This window comes from Ambystoma mexicanum, chromosome 1q (genome assembly GCF_040938575.1).
Source record: "Ambystoma mexicanum isolate Mex_15411 chromosome 1q, UKY_AmexF1_1, whole genome shotgun sequence".
Taxonomy (NCBI): domain Eukaryota; kingdom Metazoa; phylum Chordata; class Amphibia; order Caudata; family Ambystomatidae; genus Ambystoma; species Ambystoma mexicanum.
In genome coordinates this window covers 455800857-455819160 of record NC_090922.1, presented here as the reverse complement: position 1 = coordinate 455819160, position 18304 = coordinate 455800857, and the positions used below count along the sequence as shown (strand labels likewise).

General features: G+C 42.6%; 1 protein-coding gene across 2 annotated transcripts in view; it reads left to right on the top strand.

Moving 5' to 3' along the window:
• LOC138528609 (sialic acid-binding Ig-like lectin 13) overlaps positions 1-15151 on the top strand; it is a 295789-nt gene extending 280638 nt beyond the window's left edge. For both annotated transcript variants that reach the window (XM_069640414.1, XM_069640405.1), the window contains 3 exons: positions 2694-2816; positions 10600-10643; positions 13090-15151. In XM_069640414.1, the coding sequence (XP_069496515.1) occupies positions 2694-2816; positions 10600-10643; positions 13090-13149 (227 nt within the window). In that variant the 3' untranslated portion in view covers positions 13150-15151. The remainder of the gene's footprint in view (positions 1-2693; positions 2817-10599; positions 10644-13089) is intronic.
• The last annotated feature ends 3153 nt before the right edge of the window (positions 15152-18304 follow it).

Below are 18304 nucleotides of genomic sequence, written 5' to 3'. Positions count from 1 at the left end.
CTCCTTAACCCTTAACCCTTGAGGGCCTGGCAACAGTGTTCCACAGTCATTTATTCAACCAGCCATGGAAGGACTTGATTTTCCAGAACTCTCAATTGGTAACTTTTTGGGGAGTAGCGTTTACATAGTATTTATCAATAATTTTATCAGCCTAAAAATGTGATTGAAAAAAATGCTCTCTCTCGCCCCCATGCTCTCTCTCACCCATGCTCTCTCTCCCCCATGCTATCTCTCGCCCTATGCTCTCTCTAGCCCCCATTCTCTCTCTCAACCCCATGCTGTCTCTCGCCCAATGCTCTCTCACCCCATGCTCTCTCTCACCCCATGCTCTCTCACCCCCATGCTCTCTTACCCCATGCTCTCTCACCCCCATGCTCTCTCACCCCCATGCTCTCTCACCCCCATGCTCTCTCACCCCTATGCTCTCTCACCCCTATGCTCTCTCACCCCTATGCTCTCTCACCCCCATGCTCTCTCTCCCCCATGCTCTCTCTAGCCCCCATGCTCTCTCTAGCCCCCATGCTCTCTTGCCCTCATGCTCTCTCTCACCACATGCTCTCACTCACTGCATGCTCTCTCGCACCCCCACGCTGTTTCTTGCCCCATGCTCTCTCTCACCCCATGCTCTCTCTCACCCCATGCTCTCTCTCACCCCATGCTCTCTCTCACCCCATGCTCTCTCTCACCCCATGCTCTCTCGCCCTCATGCTCTCACTCACCCCATGCTCTCTCACCCCCATGCTCTCTCACCCCCATGCTCTCTCACCCCATGCTCTCTCACCCCCATGCTCTCTCTTGCCCCATACTCTCTCTCCCCATCATGCTCTTTCTAGCCATCATGCTCTCTCTAGCCCTCATGCTCTCTCTCGCCCTCATGCTCTCTCGTCCTCATGCTCTCTCTCGTCCTCATGCTCTCTCTCGCCCCCATGCTCTCTCTCGCCCCCATGCTCTCTCTCGCCCCCATGCTCTCTCTAGCCCCCATGCTCTCTCACACTCCATGCTCTCTCTCGCCTTCATGCTCTCTCTCACCTTCATGCTCTCTCTCGCCCCATGCTCTCTCTCGCCCCCATGCTCTCTCTAGCCCCCATGCTCTCTCTAGCCCCCATGCTCTCTCTCGCCCCCTGCTCTCTCTCGCCCCTGCTCTCTCTCGCCCCCTGCTCTCCCTCGCCCCATGCTCTCCCTCACCCCATGCTCTCCCTCACCCCATGCTCTCTCACCCCCATGCTCTCTCACCCCCATGCTCTCTCACCCCATGCTCTCTCACCCCATGCTCTCTCTCACCCCATGCTCTCTCTCACCCCATGCTCTCTCTCACGCCCATGTTCTCTCTCGCCCCCATGTTCTCTCTCGCCCCCATGCTCTCTCTCACCCCCATGCTCTCTCTCACCCCCATGCTCTCTCTCACCCCCATGCTCTCTCTCACCCCCATGCTCTCTCTCACCCCCATGCTCTCTCTCACCCCATGCTCTCTCTCACCCCATGCTCTCTCTCACCCCCATGCTCTCTCTCACCCCATGCTCTCTCTCACCCCATGCTCTCTCTCACCCCATGCTCTCTCTCACCCCATGCTCTCTCTCACCCCATGCTCTCTCTCGCCCCATGCTCTCTCTCTCGCCCCCATGCTCTCTCTCTCGCCCCCATGCTCTCTCTCTCGCCCCCATGCTCTCTCTCGCCCCCATGCTCTCTCTCGCCCCATGCTCCCTCTCGCACCCTCACACTCGTATCTTTGCATGACCCCCTCATGCGTCCTCATCACATCATCTCACACCCTGACCTTTCCTTGCACCCCTCTTTCTCTTTGGTCCTTACGTTCACACCCTCTTTTGCCATCTTGCTGTAAACCCCTCTTCCTCACACCTCCTCTTGCTCACACCTCCTCTTGCTCACACCTGCTCTTGCTCACACCTGCTCTTGCTCACACCTCCTCTTGCTCACACCTCCTCTTGCTCACACCTGCTCTTGCACACACCTCCTCTTGCTCACACCTCCTCTTGCTCACACCTCCTCTTGCTCACACCTGCTCTTGCTCACACCTGCTCTTGCTCACACCTGCTCTTGCTCACACCTGCTCTTGCTCACACCTCCTATTGCTCACACCTGCTCTTGCTCACACCTGCTCTTGCTCACACCTGCTCTTGCTCACACCTCCTCTTGCTCACATCTCCTCTTGCTCACACCTCCTCTTGCTCACACCTCCTCTTGCTCACACCTCCTCTTGCTCACACCTGCTCTTGCTCACACCTGCTCTTGCACACACCTCCTCTTGCACACACCTCCTCTTGCTCACCCTCACTGGAACCCTTCCTTACTCGCACCATCTCTCTCATCCTCTTGCCAGGGGTGGACTGGGAACCAAATGAAGCCCTGGAAATACTTTTCAAAAGTGGCCCCATATTACTCATTTTCAGCAATCTTTTCCTATGAGACAATTTGGAAATACCATTGGTTACCACACAAAAGAGGCCCAGGGTGGAGAGGCCCACCGTGAAATCCTCAGAGTTCCCTATAGGCCAGTCCACTCCTGCCTCTTGCCTCGGACATGCAACGAACAATAGCAAACCCCAGAGACAATGGCTTTGCTGATGCTTGTTTTATGCAGCTGAAACATGTAACCTAATTGTTTGCAGTCATGAATTTGACCATTTAAAATATGTATTTTTTTCTGCACTGCTGACATATTTTGTCTTCTTCAGGCTGCACAAATGTGGACAGCGGATTAATCGCAGGGATGGTCGTTGGGAACCTCCTTGTACTAGCTCTCATTGGAATGATTGCAGCTTACTCTGTGAACAAATTCAAGAAGAAGTACCAGGCAGGTGAGACTCAATCGATAAAGTGTTTCATGATAATGTGGAAGATCACTTGTGATTCTATTGAAATAGTGTAGGCATAGTGGGATAAACAGACCTTGTAAAGCAATTGGTAATAAAATACAATGGACCTCATTCCCGGTTTGGCCGAAATGTATCCGTAAATCTGCTGAATTACCACCACAATCGGTTACTGTTACTGCCACTTGGTCCCGTGGGCTTTCCACAGGATTGCAAGTGGTTTTAGGGCGTTCTTAGTCCCACTACCCATTTTCTAAGACCATAAGGCTCCATGGGGATTTTGGCAGAATTACCACGAGCAGTAATTCCACCACAGCTTTTCTGCCATTTCTTGGCATTAAAGTGTAGGATTTACCTCCAGGAAGATGCTTTAGGTATATCCTCCACTTCAACGTTAATCTAAGGATTTTGTGGTGTGGTAAAAATAGCTGCAATTCTGTTACCGCCAAAGAAATTATTGGTAACGGAATGACCACCACTTTTTTACTGCACCACCAAACTGGCAATTTGGCCCTATGTTTGCCACAACCTATTTGCTGTAAAAATCCACTATCACTAAATGTTCAGAGATCAGAGACTTCTATTCCATTATTTAAGTATCCCAAGATTAGACAAAGGCCATATCATGCTCTCATTACCATATTTTGTGAGAATCTCCTCATATTGTGCATACTATTTTGATTGGTTGAGCCTGATTTGACCTAAATATACTGCAGTGTTCTATGTCTTTTTTTTAACACACATAAATGATATGGGGGCTAGAGTACCGAAAATATCATATTTTGCTTGCCTCCCAAACTGACAGAATAAGAAGGAACACAGCACCAAATGCTACAGTTGGGAAATTCTAGGCTTCAGCATGGAGAATAAATGCAATATATCTAACACCACCATGTTTGGCAGTACACAGGGCGATCACGGGCCGCAAGCTGAAGCAAGGACCTCATCGATGTTAGGGAGAATTCTCATAAATGTGCTATTTTTCCTTACCTTTTGAGACCCCCAGCAACTTTGCTGGATTTCTAGAACTTTAATTTTTACCTGGAAAGAGTGTGAGCCTTTTTTCCCACTCTTTCATGTATTTTGATGTGTGTTTTACTTTTGTGTTCTTTGGATATGGAGTTTTAGACAACTCCATAGGCATCATCTTTTTCATGTGTGCCACATAGCACCCTCAGTGCAGTGGCACATGGATGTCTTTTAGACTTCCCAAGGTTTAAATACCTTCTCTGGGACTGACTACTGTCTCCCAGTGAATGTAAAGTTAAATTGACTTTGCTAGTCTTTTTAAATTGCTAGACCCAGCACACACTGCCTTACAGCAGAGTGCTGGAGGGAATACCTAGTGTTCCCTATGCCTAGAAAACTCATGTAGCCCTCAAAAGCTTCCCTTTCCTCTCAGAATGTCTGGTGGCAGTGGTATTACCATGATTTCCACGACCACGACCCGTTTAATCGCTCCGGTAGCTGAAATCCACTGGAGCCATGTTTTTCAATATGGTGTCTGAGCCCCCTCTGTAAAAACAAGTTCCGATCGACTTTTTTCACCATTTCTTTTTGAAAAGGACCTTCTATTGTTTGTCTCTGCGCGCCAAACCACGTTTGGTCCCTTTGCTTGTTTGCCTTTGGCGGCCTTCTGTACTGAAGCCCCCCTCTTGCACCTGAGTGTCTGGGATGGACAGGATGTGAGGGAGGTGCCCGAAACTCCCTGTGCTTAGTCTCCTAGGAGACCTGAATGCACTCTGGCGTGATTGGCTGGCTGACTGTCCGGCAAGGACAGCCACCCTGCTGGATGAGTGACAGCTAGGCTGGAATGAATGGTAGAAAACTGTTTAAAAGCAGGTCTCTAGGACTTGGAAGGCAGAGTCGACCACTGGAACGAAAGAACCGAAGACTAGCTGAAGGAAGACAACTGCTGCAACTCCTGGACCGTTGGTTTGCCCGGTGAAGCCCTGCTGCAGGTCCAAATTGCCTGAAACTCCCTCGACAGAGAAGTCCCTTCAAGGACGACTTCTTCCCTTGAGCTGGTGGGAACAACCAACACGCAAGCCACCTGGAAACCATCTCCATACTGGTTGAATTTTCTTCAGAGTGCTGTTGAAAACCAGATAACCAATGAAAAGGATACCAGTTTGTGGGCTTTAAGGCATTCACACCTTAAACCGGAGTTTTGCCAAGCTTGTGGATCCGTCCCTGTGCAGTGCAGGAACCTCCCAATGTCTTCCCTCTTGTCCCCACGACTGAGGCTCAGGAACAGTGAGATCTGCAGGAACTGCCAGGAATAACTGCTTCAGCTACATCTTTTCTTCATTTAAAGGGTACTGTGCATATGCGGTAGAGAAATCCTCTTTGCTGCGGTGAAAGTTTGTGAAACATTCCCAACTTTGGCGTCTAGTTTGCTCCTAAATCGACATATGACTCTTTCGTGTAAACTACTTCTAAGAACATTGGCAAACACTTTATCATTTACTACCAGAACTGTGCTATCCTATCCAAGACACTGAGCCATTGACTTTGGCCCAGGCTTATTGAATTGTACTGCCTCTTGTAGCGAACTGAAACTATTTACCCTGCCTATCAAAGTAATTGTGGTTGATTCTTATAACCCTTGTCTTTTTACCCCTTTTGAAAGTTACTGAAGTGCCATTTTGCTCCCACTTCAGAGCTGCTTATTACTAGTGGAATGCTTTCTAACTAACTGTGTAAATAAATTGATATTGTTTTACCAAGAAACCTTGAGTACGTGTTTGTTTGAACCACTGTGATTGCAAGTCCTTTGTGTAACACCTTGTACTGCTCACACCCCTCTTAAGATAGGCCTGGCTGCTCAGCCCTGCTACCACAGAACTGTTTAGTACACACCTATACCAAAGGTGAGATTGTGCTTACACCCGTAGTCTTAATTGTGTGTAGCATTCCCAAAGGGTACCGCATGTAATTCTGCCTAACAGTCAATGGCTCACGGCCATTAGCAGTCCTGTATGCCTCCAAACGCAGGAGTGATAGCTATTCACATTCCTGGGCTCTGTTTGGAAGTGAATAGTGTGAAAATATTATTTTTATGGCAGATAAAACTCTGCGTGTATTGCGTATTCCCCATTTCCCTTAAAGAAATGTTGGACACTGCCATAGCAAATAGAAGAGGGAATAAGCCCCTTTTCTATTTCTTCATTGGCAAGAATGTAGAGTGATGCCAATGCTGGAAGGTACATTGGGTAAGGGTGCACGGGACGAGGGGGGAACAGTGAGGGATATAACGCAGATGGCTGTTAGAGTGCAAGGGTACATTTAGCAGTTTCTGCCTGTATTTCCAGCCACCGCAATGGCTGAGCACCATTCTATGGGTGCAAATGTGGAGTCTTCAAGTCTATGCCACCTTATTTTGTATTCATTTTTGTGATTTTGTCAATCTCACCTCTCACTAGGGAGCATCAAGGTGCCTACTAAAATGGAATCAATGAAGTAAAATTTAAATTATTAATAGAGCGCAGGGGTTGAAAAGTCAGGTCTCCAAGTTGTGACCAAAGTAATAGAGGTTAGTTAAGTCCCAAAGATGTTCGGGAAGAGAATTCCAAAGTGAAACACCTCAGATGAAGAATCTTCTGCCTTGATTGGGGAAGAGTCCAAAAAAAGACCGGTATTAGTGGAATAGAGAATGGCTGAAAAGTACTGGGGTAATCAATCAATGAATACAAATGTTTATTTCAGACATAAAGGAAACTCCATAAAACATTTGAATCATAAAACTATCAAATTATCTCAATAAAATACGGGATGTGTCCTGCTACAAATATAAGAACATGAATGTCCAACAACCTGCAATAACGTTTGGTGATCTGGGTGATTCTTTCTGACATGCAATGCTTGTCTAAATATAATAAAAGGGACCATAACACTAATGGTGTGTCTGCCCGGATCAAGTATACTAGTGCTTGCCGGCGCTGTCTGAAACCGATTTCCCTGAAGATCGGCTTCAGCGTTCCAGGCTGGGCAGAAAAATGAAAAATTCATATGATCCTGTACCGGTTCATAGCAAAGTAAATAACTTTTGTCTGTAAATTGGTCTGACCAACTCGCCATAACTGCTCTAAAAATGAAGGCATTTACACCTTGCCCTTTTGATTGTATTTCTTTCATAACCAAGATGTGACCATAAAAGATAGTTTTACGTAAGGCCAGAAGATAAAACTAGATTTCTGTGGTTAGATGGTTTCAGTAATTCGCTAGACTCATGTGACTCTTGTATGTACACAGCCAACCGTCTACTCTATTGGTCTGCCATGCTATGATCCAAAATGGCAGGGGCAATAAAATGGCTCCCTGCATTCATTTTTCCTAAATGAGATTTCACGTTCTGAAGACATGGTATTCCATTTACACCTCTTTGGGTAGTAAGGCCATTATAGAGCTAGTGTTGGGTGGGATGAAGTCTCACTGAATCTTCGATGAAGCTTAATCCCAACTCCAAATGGATATCATAATTGGACACTGCATGTGGCAGAATGTGACGTTTTTTAATTAAATCATTTTCAATTTCTTGTATGAGTACTACCACATCCACAAAGCCCCACGAAGTGGCATCATGCATAGCCACAGTGCTAGCCTTACTGTTATACACATTCAAGATTATTTTTAATGGTTGAGATTTACACATTTTCTGAAGCGATCCACCACACCTATTGCTTGCTCCATTCTAGTGGCCTGTTTTTTAATGTGCACCCCGCAGTCCCCCCCCCCCAGTCAAATTCTGTGAGAAACGAATACCTAAGTACTCGATCTCCTTAACACGGGGTATAGCGATGTTATTAGTCTGCGTGGTTGGGAACTTGATATGTCCATTACCAAGGTAACAAACCATACATGCATGCACCTAATATATACAGAAATTAGGATCTGTAATGCACAGGGAGTGCGGGCAATAATAACCATCATCGCCATAGGCCAAAACCTGGAATGTAGAATTCCTTATTTTTGGCCCATCCGCCTCTGCTCGCACCAGGGTGTTGTGCAACCTCTTCACATAGATGGAAAACAACCATGATGCTAAAACGCATCCCTGTCGGACACCCGTGTCCACAGCAAAAGATTTTGTTCAATGGCCACTAGTACGAGTTCTCACGCTAGCATATTGTGCCTTCATGGAGGATGTGAAGATGGTAATGGATGTGGTTAGGGATAGGGATAGGGTAAGGTTAGGTTTGGGCACACTGTGCAGCAGAGAGGAAGAATATGGGGTAAAAAAGAAGAGGGTACAGGGGCGCTCGACCTGCGATGACAAAGTAAATGTCTGGCGAAGTTAGCGTAGACAAAGTAAATATCTGGCGAAGTAAATGTGACAAAGTGAGTGCTGGCAAAGTGAATGCTGGCAAAGAAACACATCCCCTTGTCATTACAGGACATTAAGATTTTGGAAGAATACAGGGACTGGATAAAAGGACTGCATCTTCACAAGATGTGTTTTTGTTTGAATGGATGAAATGGGTTACAGAGTACCTTGCCTCCTAATGTAAGCATCAACTTACATCAGTGGTGTACAGTAACTATAGATGATCAGACTAGGTCACGTGGAATATGTGGAGAGTGGATACTGCCATAATTTTGTAGAGCAATTTTTCAAGGGTATGACCTTAGTTGTCAATGGGACCTCTTGGATTAGTCAGAAGATCAATGCAGCTATAAATGGGGTTAGTGCTCTGGGAAGGGCTTTTCTTCTGGGCAGACAATGTTGATGTTTACATCACCCAGAATTAGATGGCAGTCAGGAGAGAAGGAGAGGGCTAAGGCAATGCCTTTGAGTTGGTCTAGTTGGGATATTCTCATCGGAGGCTGGATCATATTCTGCTTTTACCCCATTGCACTGAATAACTGCATGTCAAATTTGCGTTATTACAGAGATTAAACAATGGCTATTAAAGTAACTACAGATTATCCCCTAAACGTTGTAGGGGATGGGTGTCTTGCATAATCAATGCTGCTTCTAAATGTCAGGGTTCACCTTCTGCTCCCTTCCATGCCCTCACTCATACGAGTTGCACTGCACAGCCTTGAGCAGAGAAACAGTCCTAAAACTGGCACTCACATTGAGGCACCCACCCCTATCTATCATATGCACTCCATTGTCAGTTGGCTGCAGTTAAGTGACCATGTTCTGCTTCTCTGGCCCTCCCCCATTGCAACCATTAAAGGTACGTTTTCCTCATGTTGTTTCCCAAGTAGAAAGGAATGGCTTCGATGAAGAATCTGGACGATTCATCCCTTCTTCCCACAGGGGAGGCACCCTTCTTTGAGGCTACAGTGGTGAGCCATGATGCAAGACCCTCCATAGGGGTCTTGGCAAATGGGACCCCAATGGGAATGACTCCCATCTTGTGAACAAGGACTTCCATTCCAGAATGCAACTCCCTGTCAAACCACCCTGTCTGCAAATATGAATATGGAAAAGTCTTGTATATCTCCTTCAACCATGGTATTTTTCAAAGATCCTTCTTTACCTCTATTGGCTGCAGGCAATGTTAAACACAACCTGAATGCCATGGTCAACAAAGAAGGACACTGTTCAAATTGTTTCTGTGATGTGCATAAGAAGAGGATGGATTGTAGAAGCAAGGAGAGACTTCTTCAGAGCCAGTGCAAGCCTCCACAGTACTGATGTCCTGGAGGGGCGGAGCCACGCTGGGCCGCAGAGCCAGCAGAAGCAAAGAGGGATAGCAAAAACACTAACTGAAAGCCTATGGGTTGACATTCTATCCGACTTAGAAGTTCAGGTCCGAATGAGCGCAGAGACAGAAATATGTCTGTCTCATCTGGTGGCGCAACCAAGCAGGATCTGTGGTGGCCTGGGATGCTGGTAAAAGATGCCGAAAACAGACCGTATGAGAGAAGCTGGATCCCCCAGCTCTGTGCACTTCGGATCGTAGCTACAGAGATATGTTGCAATGCGGAAAGCCAATGAGGTTTCAGGAGCCTCACAAACCCGGCGGAAGACATACCACTAGAAGGTACCAAGATTGCGAAAAATAGCTGGGGAAACACATCCCGGCTATGAGAGCCTGAGAAAGCTAAGTGTGAAACTATCCTATAAAAGTAATACGAATGTTGTGAAAAATGGCTGAAAAATCTATTCAGGTTACGGAGCCTGAGAAACCCAAGAACCCAAGTGTGCAATTTCCTTATAATTGGAGGAGTGAGAGCAATATGTGTTCATCAGTACAGCTTTCATGCAATATCCCAAAACACACACCTGATACATTAAACACACATGAAATCAAATACTCCTATCATGCCCATTATCGATTTTCCTACCTATCTACAATGTGTCATAAGCCACACCAGAAGGGTTTTGCCCAATGCTGACATGTGTTGTCTGTGCAGAAAAGCAAACGTGTCATTTTGTAAGAACTGTGGCAAAGCCTTCAAGGTAGCAGAAGCTAGGCTGGTCTAGATGTTCCTAAAAATGATGATGAGCCCAATCGTAGTGGCTACTGTTACTTCTGGTCCTGCAGGTTATCAGCAGAGGTGGGCCATCATCTGCACACGCATGTTTCCTACTTGAGAGATTTGAGATGACCCGATTGAATACGTTCTGTAAACCATCTAAACAAAATGGATGTGTGCAATTGCATTTGCTCTACTTGTCTGTTTGCCCTTTGTTGTGTGGATGTAGGGCTTGGTATTCCAATTCTGGGAAAACAAAATGCCTAAAAGAAGAGAGAAAACAAACTAAACAAAATATTTAGTTTTTCTGTTTTTGTCACTTTGCTTTTCAAAGGTGAAGTAAACAACGCAAGCACTAAGGCAGAACCTACATATGAGGTGAGTACTGTATTGTAAATAATGTCTAGTTCTATTGAAAAGTAAATCATTTGTCAATTATATTAGTTGAACAAGCCTTAAAGCACAGAATACATATTTCCAAACGGAATGGGACCAAGGTGAAGGCAGTAGTCTTCTGAAGTGCTGACAGTTGGAATTGAAGCGGTGTCCGGTGATAGTGGGTTCTCCAATCCCTTTGTAATCCAGTGACCCACCCTCCCGGTACAGAGTGGAATAAAACAGAGACTCAAGCAGCTTCTCTTCAATCCCTAAGGATGAAAGTGACAATCTTATGAGGAATCAGATTATTTTTCAAATACCTCGTGGCAAATCTTTGAGAGTCAGGAATTATGATATTATTGTTTTTATTGATGGCTATGTGCCTAATAACTCAAAGATTTGTACTGGAGAAAATGAGTAGATGCATGTCTTGATTTGCATCTGCTACCTCATTTCCGAGTCACAAATCGTAAAACTGGAGTAATCTGGAGATGCCTAGGACATCTTTTAGATGTTCATGTGCAAATGTGATTTATAAGGTTTTGCATAAGGGCATCTCAGAGATGCTGAATTAATCTGCAGATTTGCTCCAATTTTAGGCCCGATTCACAAAGATTTGCAGTGGAGCAAATCAGGAGATGCCCATCTCAGAGTTGCTTCGGGTACCTTACACCATATTCATAAAGCCTAAAACTCGAGCAAATCTGTAGCATCTTTGAGATGCTCATGTGGAAATATGATATACAAATGTTTGCTCAATGGCATCTCAGAGATGCTCCAGGCAGCTCAGGATTTGCTCTTGTTTGAGGCTTTCTGAATCAGGTATGAGGTAGCAGGTGTATACCTGAGATGCTCAGGGCTGCTCCTGATTTGTTCCACTGCAAATGTTTATGAATTAGGCACGATGAATCAGGTATAAAGTAGCTGAGATGCTCACAACCAGATCTTAAATTAGTGAAGTACAAACAGTTTGAAAAACAGGCCCTAATCGTGTGATAGCTGTTGCCCACAGTAGATTGTACAGAACTTTGCACGCACAAGAGAGCTGTCCATCTATGGATTGGGAGTTAAGGCACCTCTACTACATTCCCAACTCAGATTGAAGGTGGGTTCTGTTCGTAACACCTTCAATTAGGTCAAACCTTCAAGTGCTATTTAAACCAATCAGGCATGTTGCAAATGTATTCAAATGTGTCAATTTCCTAAAAGTATTGTTCTTTGACAAGTACTAGATTTCAATTAGTGCGAGGTCAATCGTAAAGACATATTTTCGCAGAGTTTTATATTAAAATATGGTATACAAAGTGATCTTAAAAAAGAAATGTGTTAGTGGATGTTTTAATATTGTGAATAAGGTTTAAACACAAAAAATATACTCAATATTCATTTAAAGATTATAAATATTAATTCAGTAAGAATGTACCGGATCAGCAACTCCTGATAATCAAGTTATGTGGATTTTCAGTGTTTAAAATTGCTATTAAAGAGAAGGACATTATTGGGACTGATAAATCAGAAAAATATGACAAAGCGTTGATGGATATCTTACCAGAGCAGTCAGTGTATGAATAAACACATGGGCACAGAGCAAACATAGACTAAGAACACAAAATCAGATTATACTGAACTCTCAGAAAGGGAAAGAGATTACATTGGAGATGGCCCACCGCAAATTCCATGCACGTATTGATGTCTACCAAAAGGTTCCTTTTTTTGCAGTAGTTGAAGTGCATGAAACTAAAGTGGTACTTGGTGGTAGGTCTCATAATTGTGACTAACACTCCCAAAGATGAACTTTTGTCTGATTTTCATTGTCAAGTAACAATAGTCTCAGCATAACATTTACTTCCAAAATGCGTACTATTTACTTTTACCTTTAAAAAATGTGAGTGTTGTGTATTGTTCATCTAGCAGCCATTTTCAGTACTCACTCTAAATAAATGTATGAACATAAGAAGTATTATTGCGAAACTGAATGCACCTCCAGACGAAACACTTCTATAGTTTATTATGTGCATTATTCTAAAAAATGTCTTGGCACATTAAAAAAGAACATTCGTTAGGAATTATTATAAAGATCTCTAACAGTCCTGTTGAATTCTGCATGCCCTTGAGTTGCTGAGCAGTTTCAGAAGTTTTTGGACAGTGTTATAATCATGTACAAAATCCAATGCATTTCACTCAACAGCTGAACCTTTTAAAATGTTTAATGTATTTTCACAAGAACATCTACATTTCAATCTCTAGCAGCATTCTGCACATTTTGGTTTAACACATTATAAACAATTCTTTTAAACTGTTTTCTGATTTCATGAAAAAGCACAACATTTGTTGAGTTTGCTTAGATACATTATCCTTGTTAAATAAACATTTTGTGTATGCTACCATTTGAATGCTCCTGTTAAATGTATGTATGCAATTAATAGAATTCTCTGTTTTCTTTAAGGATCTTGGTGAAACAACACCTACCATTTACATAAATTTGAACACATTCCCAAAAAAGTAAATTTGGCTGGGAGAGCACCCACTAAAGCAAAATAAGAAGCGGTGATTTCAAAGTGCAACATTGGCACACATCAATTTGGAGAGGGATCTCACTGTGGCAGTTTGGCTGATGGACTGATGACTCTTAATCATCTTGTGCTGTGTCCTTCTCAATCTGAGTATGCTCTCATTATTATGGCCTGCATTTAGGAAACCATTTTACCAGCCATTTCACTGGAAGTGCTTTTTGTTTTCTGCTGTATTGGTCCAAGGTTACCCTCTGCAGAAAAAGTAAAGTATAGGCTCTGATGTAACAATTATAGGTAAAGTCAAGGCTAGAGAAATACGTTGGGATTGCAGTATTTCATTGTTTGTAAATTGTACTGCTAACACATCACCAAGATGAATTTGATTCTCAAATGAGACAATATTGTTATGATTTCTCGAACCACATCACATGATTATTTCTGATATAAGTAAATCTAAACTTTGAAGCAACCATGCTTCAATGAGGTGCATATAAAACTCCAAACTGATTAAAACTCCAAATAGATAAATGTTCATGTATTGGAGGGCCTTCTCCTGACCTAGGCTAGCAATAGATCTGTTCTCCTTCAGTTGCAGATAATTTCAACCACTTTTGACATGATTGACCGTAGGGTCCTTCTTAGAATTGCACCTATGGAATCCAGCAAGGGTTCCAGAAAAGTTTCCATCTTTCTGTCATGGATCTGCTTAATATACAAAGATGATCTGTCGCTTCCCTTCAACAGACCTTTTGTTTTCAAGTGCTGTCATCATTGTAGCTCAACCAATATATCGAGCAGCTGAGTGATCTGGTCAGGTCAGTTGAGAATTACCCACACCAGTACTTGGATCAACCACAACTTTATTCACATATCTTATATCCATCACACAATTTAAAGATATCCATTAAATGATCCTGAGATATGGATAAAGAACAACTACCTGCACTTTGCTGTCAAAATATTCCCCTCACTTTACTGTATTACATCCTACATAGTAAATTGCTAATTAATACATATCTTTATATTTTGGTGTATGGATATCCTGTAAATCTGTAGGTCAAAGGAGGTTGAAATCTGCTCAACTGAAATGCAGTTTGACACTTTCAGGATGATTTGGTGGCAATTCCCAAATTAATGGCAGTAGCTGTATTTGTCTTAAAAGAATGTAAGCTTGAATTAACCCAATGGTTTCAAACTGTGCTCCTCAGTTATCCCACTGTCTACAAGCTCCAGAGAAGGAGCATTAACCTACCTCACTGTCTCAAACAACGTAGTTCTCTGGGGTGCTTAACATGAGTGCTTGGACTTGTGATGCTCACTGACACTGGGATTTTCTGGAAGACATTGTTTGATATTCAGTTGCTTGGAAATCCTGGTAGCTGTTGTACAATGTTATGTACAAAAGATGACATAAGATTGAAAGTCTTCAGTTTCACCAATGGTGGCAGCTAGCATTGTTCCATATGTTGAAAGTAGTAGAATTGAAGGAATTGGCAGCGTTTGTGATTTTCACAGCTATGTTATTCAGCGTATTCAGTTTCTGTTTTTTACTGATTTGCTTTACATGTTTAGGAAGTGCCATGAAGGAAACAATTAAAACAGCAAATCATAGGCCAGATGCATGTAGTGCCTCCAGATTCACAATTGGGTGAAAAGGCAACTGCAAAAGTGCAAACAAGAATTTGAAATGTCAAAATGGCCCTAGCAAAGTTTGCATTGCATTGTAAAAAATAAAGGTTTCACATGGCAAAGTTTATGAATTGCAGTAAGAGATTTGTAAGAGACATATGTTCAAACATATGTAATTTGTAAATCAGTGAAAAGGAAGGTGCAGTCGAAACCACCACATCACACCTGGTGGTAAGTAGGTTTAAAGGATATGAAGACACCCATAACAACGTTTAATATGCTCATGGTGCATTCTATGGCATCTCAGTGACCCTCCAGGCCTATGTCGTCATTTTAAAAATGTTCACTTGTGCTATTAAACTTTTTTCCCCTTGTGTTGAAAATAATGTCAAGTAACTTTTCATAGGAATGGATGTTGCTCCTATTATGTGTTAAAAAGTACTATATTTTTAAGACTTGTAATTGTTATATGCACTACTTTCAGTCATGAGTTGGAGACATTCATTATGCACTGCAGATTGTGACATCTAACTATAGTAAAGCAGCACTATGGACTAGTCGGATGAGGAATGGTGCACATTTCACATTTACTTTTTTTTATAAATATCAATAAATGTCAATCATTTAATTCATATTCATTTTTATTTTTTATCAATACATAAAATTCTTTAAAAAAATGTGTTGAAAAACATATCACAAAATATTTCATCACATCAATTCAACACACAAGTCATTCCTACCATTCATTTGTTATTTTAAAATGTATAAATCACACCTAACAAGTTAACTCCTTGGTCAACATTTGATATATTTCTATTTATACAGTCTCCTCTCTTTCAGTTGTTGATGGTATTTTACTGTGTCTTAAACACATACACAGTACATAAAATAGTTTATGTTTCAGTTCACTCAGTGGACATGACAAGTTTCTGTCCTCTTTATTGACGCAACCTTCTTCAGGACTGTCAAAGGGAATTCTAATCATTACCCTGTTAACATGTAGGGTGAGTTTTACCACCTAAAAACAATACAACATATTAGTGATCTGTATGAATACACAATTCCCTTATTACTTATTTATTTTTTATTAATGTAGAAATAATGACTCTAAACAAGTAATCATTAGCACACCATCTGAATAATAATTATTGTATCAAACAAGATGGAGAGATTTGGAATTAATCCTGTTCACATTCTTTAATAGGCAATCACAAATTCATTCCTACCCTCAGAATGCAAAGAAACGTAATTCTTGGCAAAGTTAGGCCATGTATATCTGTAAGATAAATACTTACTCAGACCAAAACAAAAGACTGCGTTTCTGCTATCTTCGTCTTATTCGTTTAACTCCTTAGTCAATATGGGAGAGGGTTTCCTCTAAGCCTAGTGAATACTCGACATCAGTACATCCGGACATCTCTTTAGTGTCCTGCAGAGATAATACTATATTATAAACACTCTTGTTGTATGGTCTCATTCTCACAGTTTATTCACAAACAGACAACAGTAATACTTACATCTGAATGCGTCGTTCTAAGAAAACGTAGTTCAGAAAAGGTATTTGTAGCTGTTCTCAGTCTTAATCAGGCAAACGAAGGGATCAACAAGTGGAGCACATCTCCTCTGCTGTTTATTTGTCACATATATCCATGTCCGGACACCTGTAATAACATCCCAGGATTTTAATTAACAAACAAATCATGACTTGTTCTTAGGCATTGTATTCAAAATATCGCGGCCCCCCGTGTTCATGGTGGAACAACTACACGTGATTTAACACTAAATTCGTTGTATTTCACAAAAGCTTGTTTGCTATTTCAATTACGCACCGTGCACTTTTGCTGCCGTTCTAATTTTGTTGAGCTTCTCATTATACACAGTCACACACGCTTACCTCGACTGCAAGTCTCTTCCTTCTCCCTGTATCGTCGCTTGTCTCCTTGTATAAAGTGCGACCGTCGGCGCACAAAGATTTAGACGGCGCTTCTTTCGGTGCTTACTTTATATAGCACATCATATCAATAGAAAGCAGACTGTGCACGCTCGAGAAACACTGTGAAGAGTGTGCTTCAATATTCAGGATTCAAAGTCCTAGCAGGCCTAATGTATGCAATTCTTAGCTGCATTAGCCTAATATTCATAGATTCAGATGAAACGGCTAGGGATCTATTATATTTAACAAAGGAAGAACCAACGAAGCGCACTACGTATGCATAAGTAATGGGGTACACCTCCCATTTCCTTATTCGAGGTATTGTTCATTACAAAATGTCTAAAAACGAACTCTTTGGGCCACCTCTGCTTTCATAGGGGTAAATACCACCACAGTTGGAGAAACGGCATTATTTCACACAACTGGTTCTGATAGTGCCCAAAATTGTTCACTCACACACTAATGTCTATTTTCTACAAATCACAAAACCACAATGTTGCATACTCTTAGTTTCATAGGGGATAGCAGAGAGACCGTATTGCACATTATTGGTTCCATAGTAGATTACTGAGTGATGAGTGCATTCCACTCCACTGCAATATTAAGACCATTTTAACTGAGTCAAGACGGTATATCCAACGCTGTTCTATTTTATGTTGAACAACAGCCATATTACCACCCCTACTTTGTGGTTTCACACTTTGAAGTACGAACCATTTTAGATCCATCTCAGTATGTTTATATTGTATAAAATGGTCTGTTAGTCTGGAAAACAAAACCCCTAACCATTGTCTTCCCCCCTCGGGCAAGCATGCTCTGGTCTCAGACAATCTTAGACAATCTCCTAGGGGGGTGTGTGGATCCCTACACCCCCCTCCCTCCAGCTCTCTTATCTCAGGCCCTATGTGCACTGTGTTACACATAACTTCTAACAACATACACCTATCTTACTACTATGGACACGAATCACAAGACACAAAGAACAACACATGAATCGATTCAATTATAACAATGAAATACATTTATTTATGCTAATACCAAAGCATAATTCAAACAATGCTAAAACTCTAGCCAATGCTGAATTTGCACCTTTTATGCTTCTGGAGCGAATCTACCATGCAATAACTATAAGCCTTTCAGGTTCCTAATGCAAGCCTGTAATGCAAGCCTGTGTGGTAAGCCTGTGTTTCTAATGCAGTCTAATGCAAGCCTCAAACACATCCTGCAATCCTCTCCTTCATAGAGTATCGAACCCCTCCAATCCAATCCACACTAGGCTTCACATTCACTCTCTTAAAACAATCCCTGTCTGATCTCCCCTTTCCCAAACTCAAAGCTCCCTGTGAGTGTCTGACCAACAACTAGATGGTGTCACATTCTAATCATGGGCATAATTCTGGGGGGTGGGGGTGGACAGGGATGCCCGTCCCCCAACCTCCATGGCACACCATTCTGTCCCCATGAATTTTGGCTCAGGCACCTCCCCTTCAGATGCCATGTCCTTCCCAAACCCATCAGCAAAGTTACCCCACTAAATGTAATCAATAATTTTGTCTAGCCATGAACCATACTTCCCATTTGCTTGT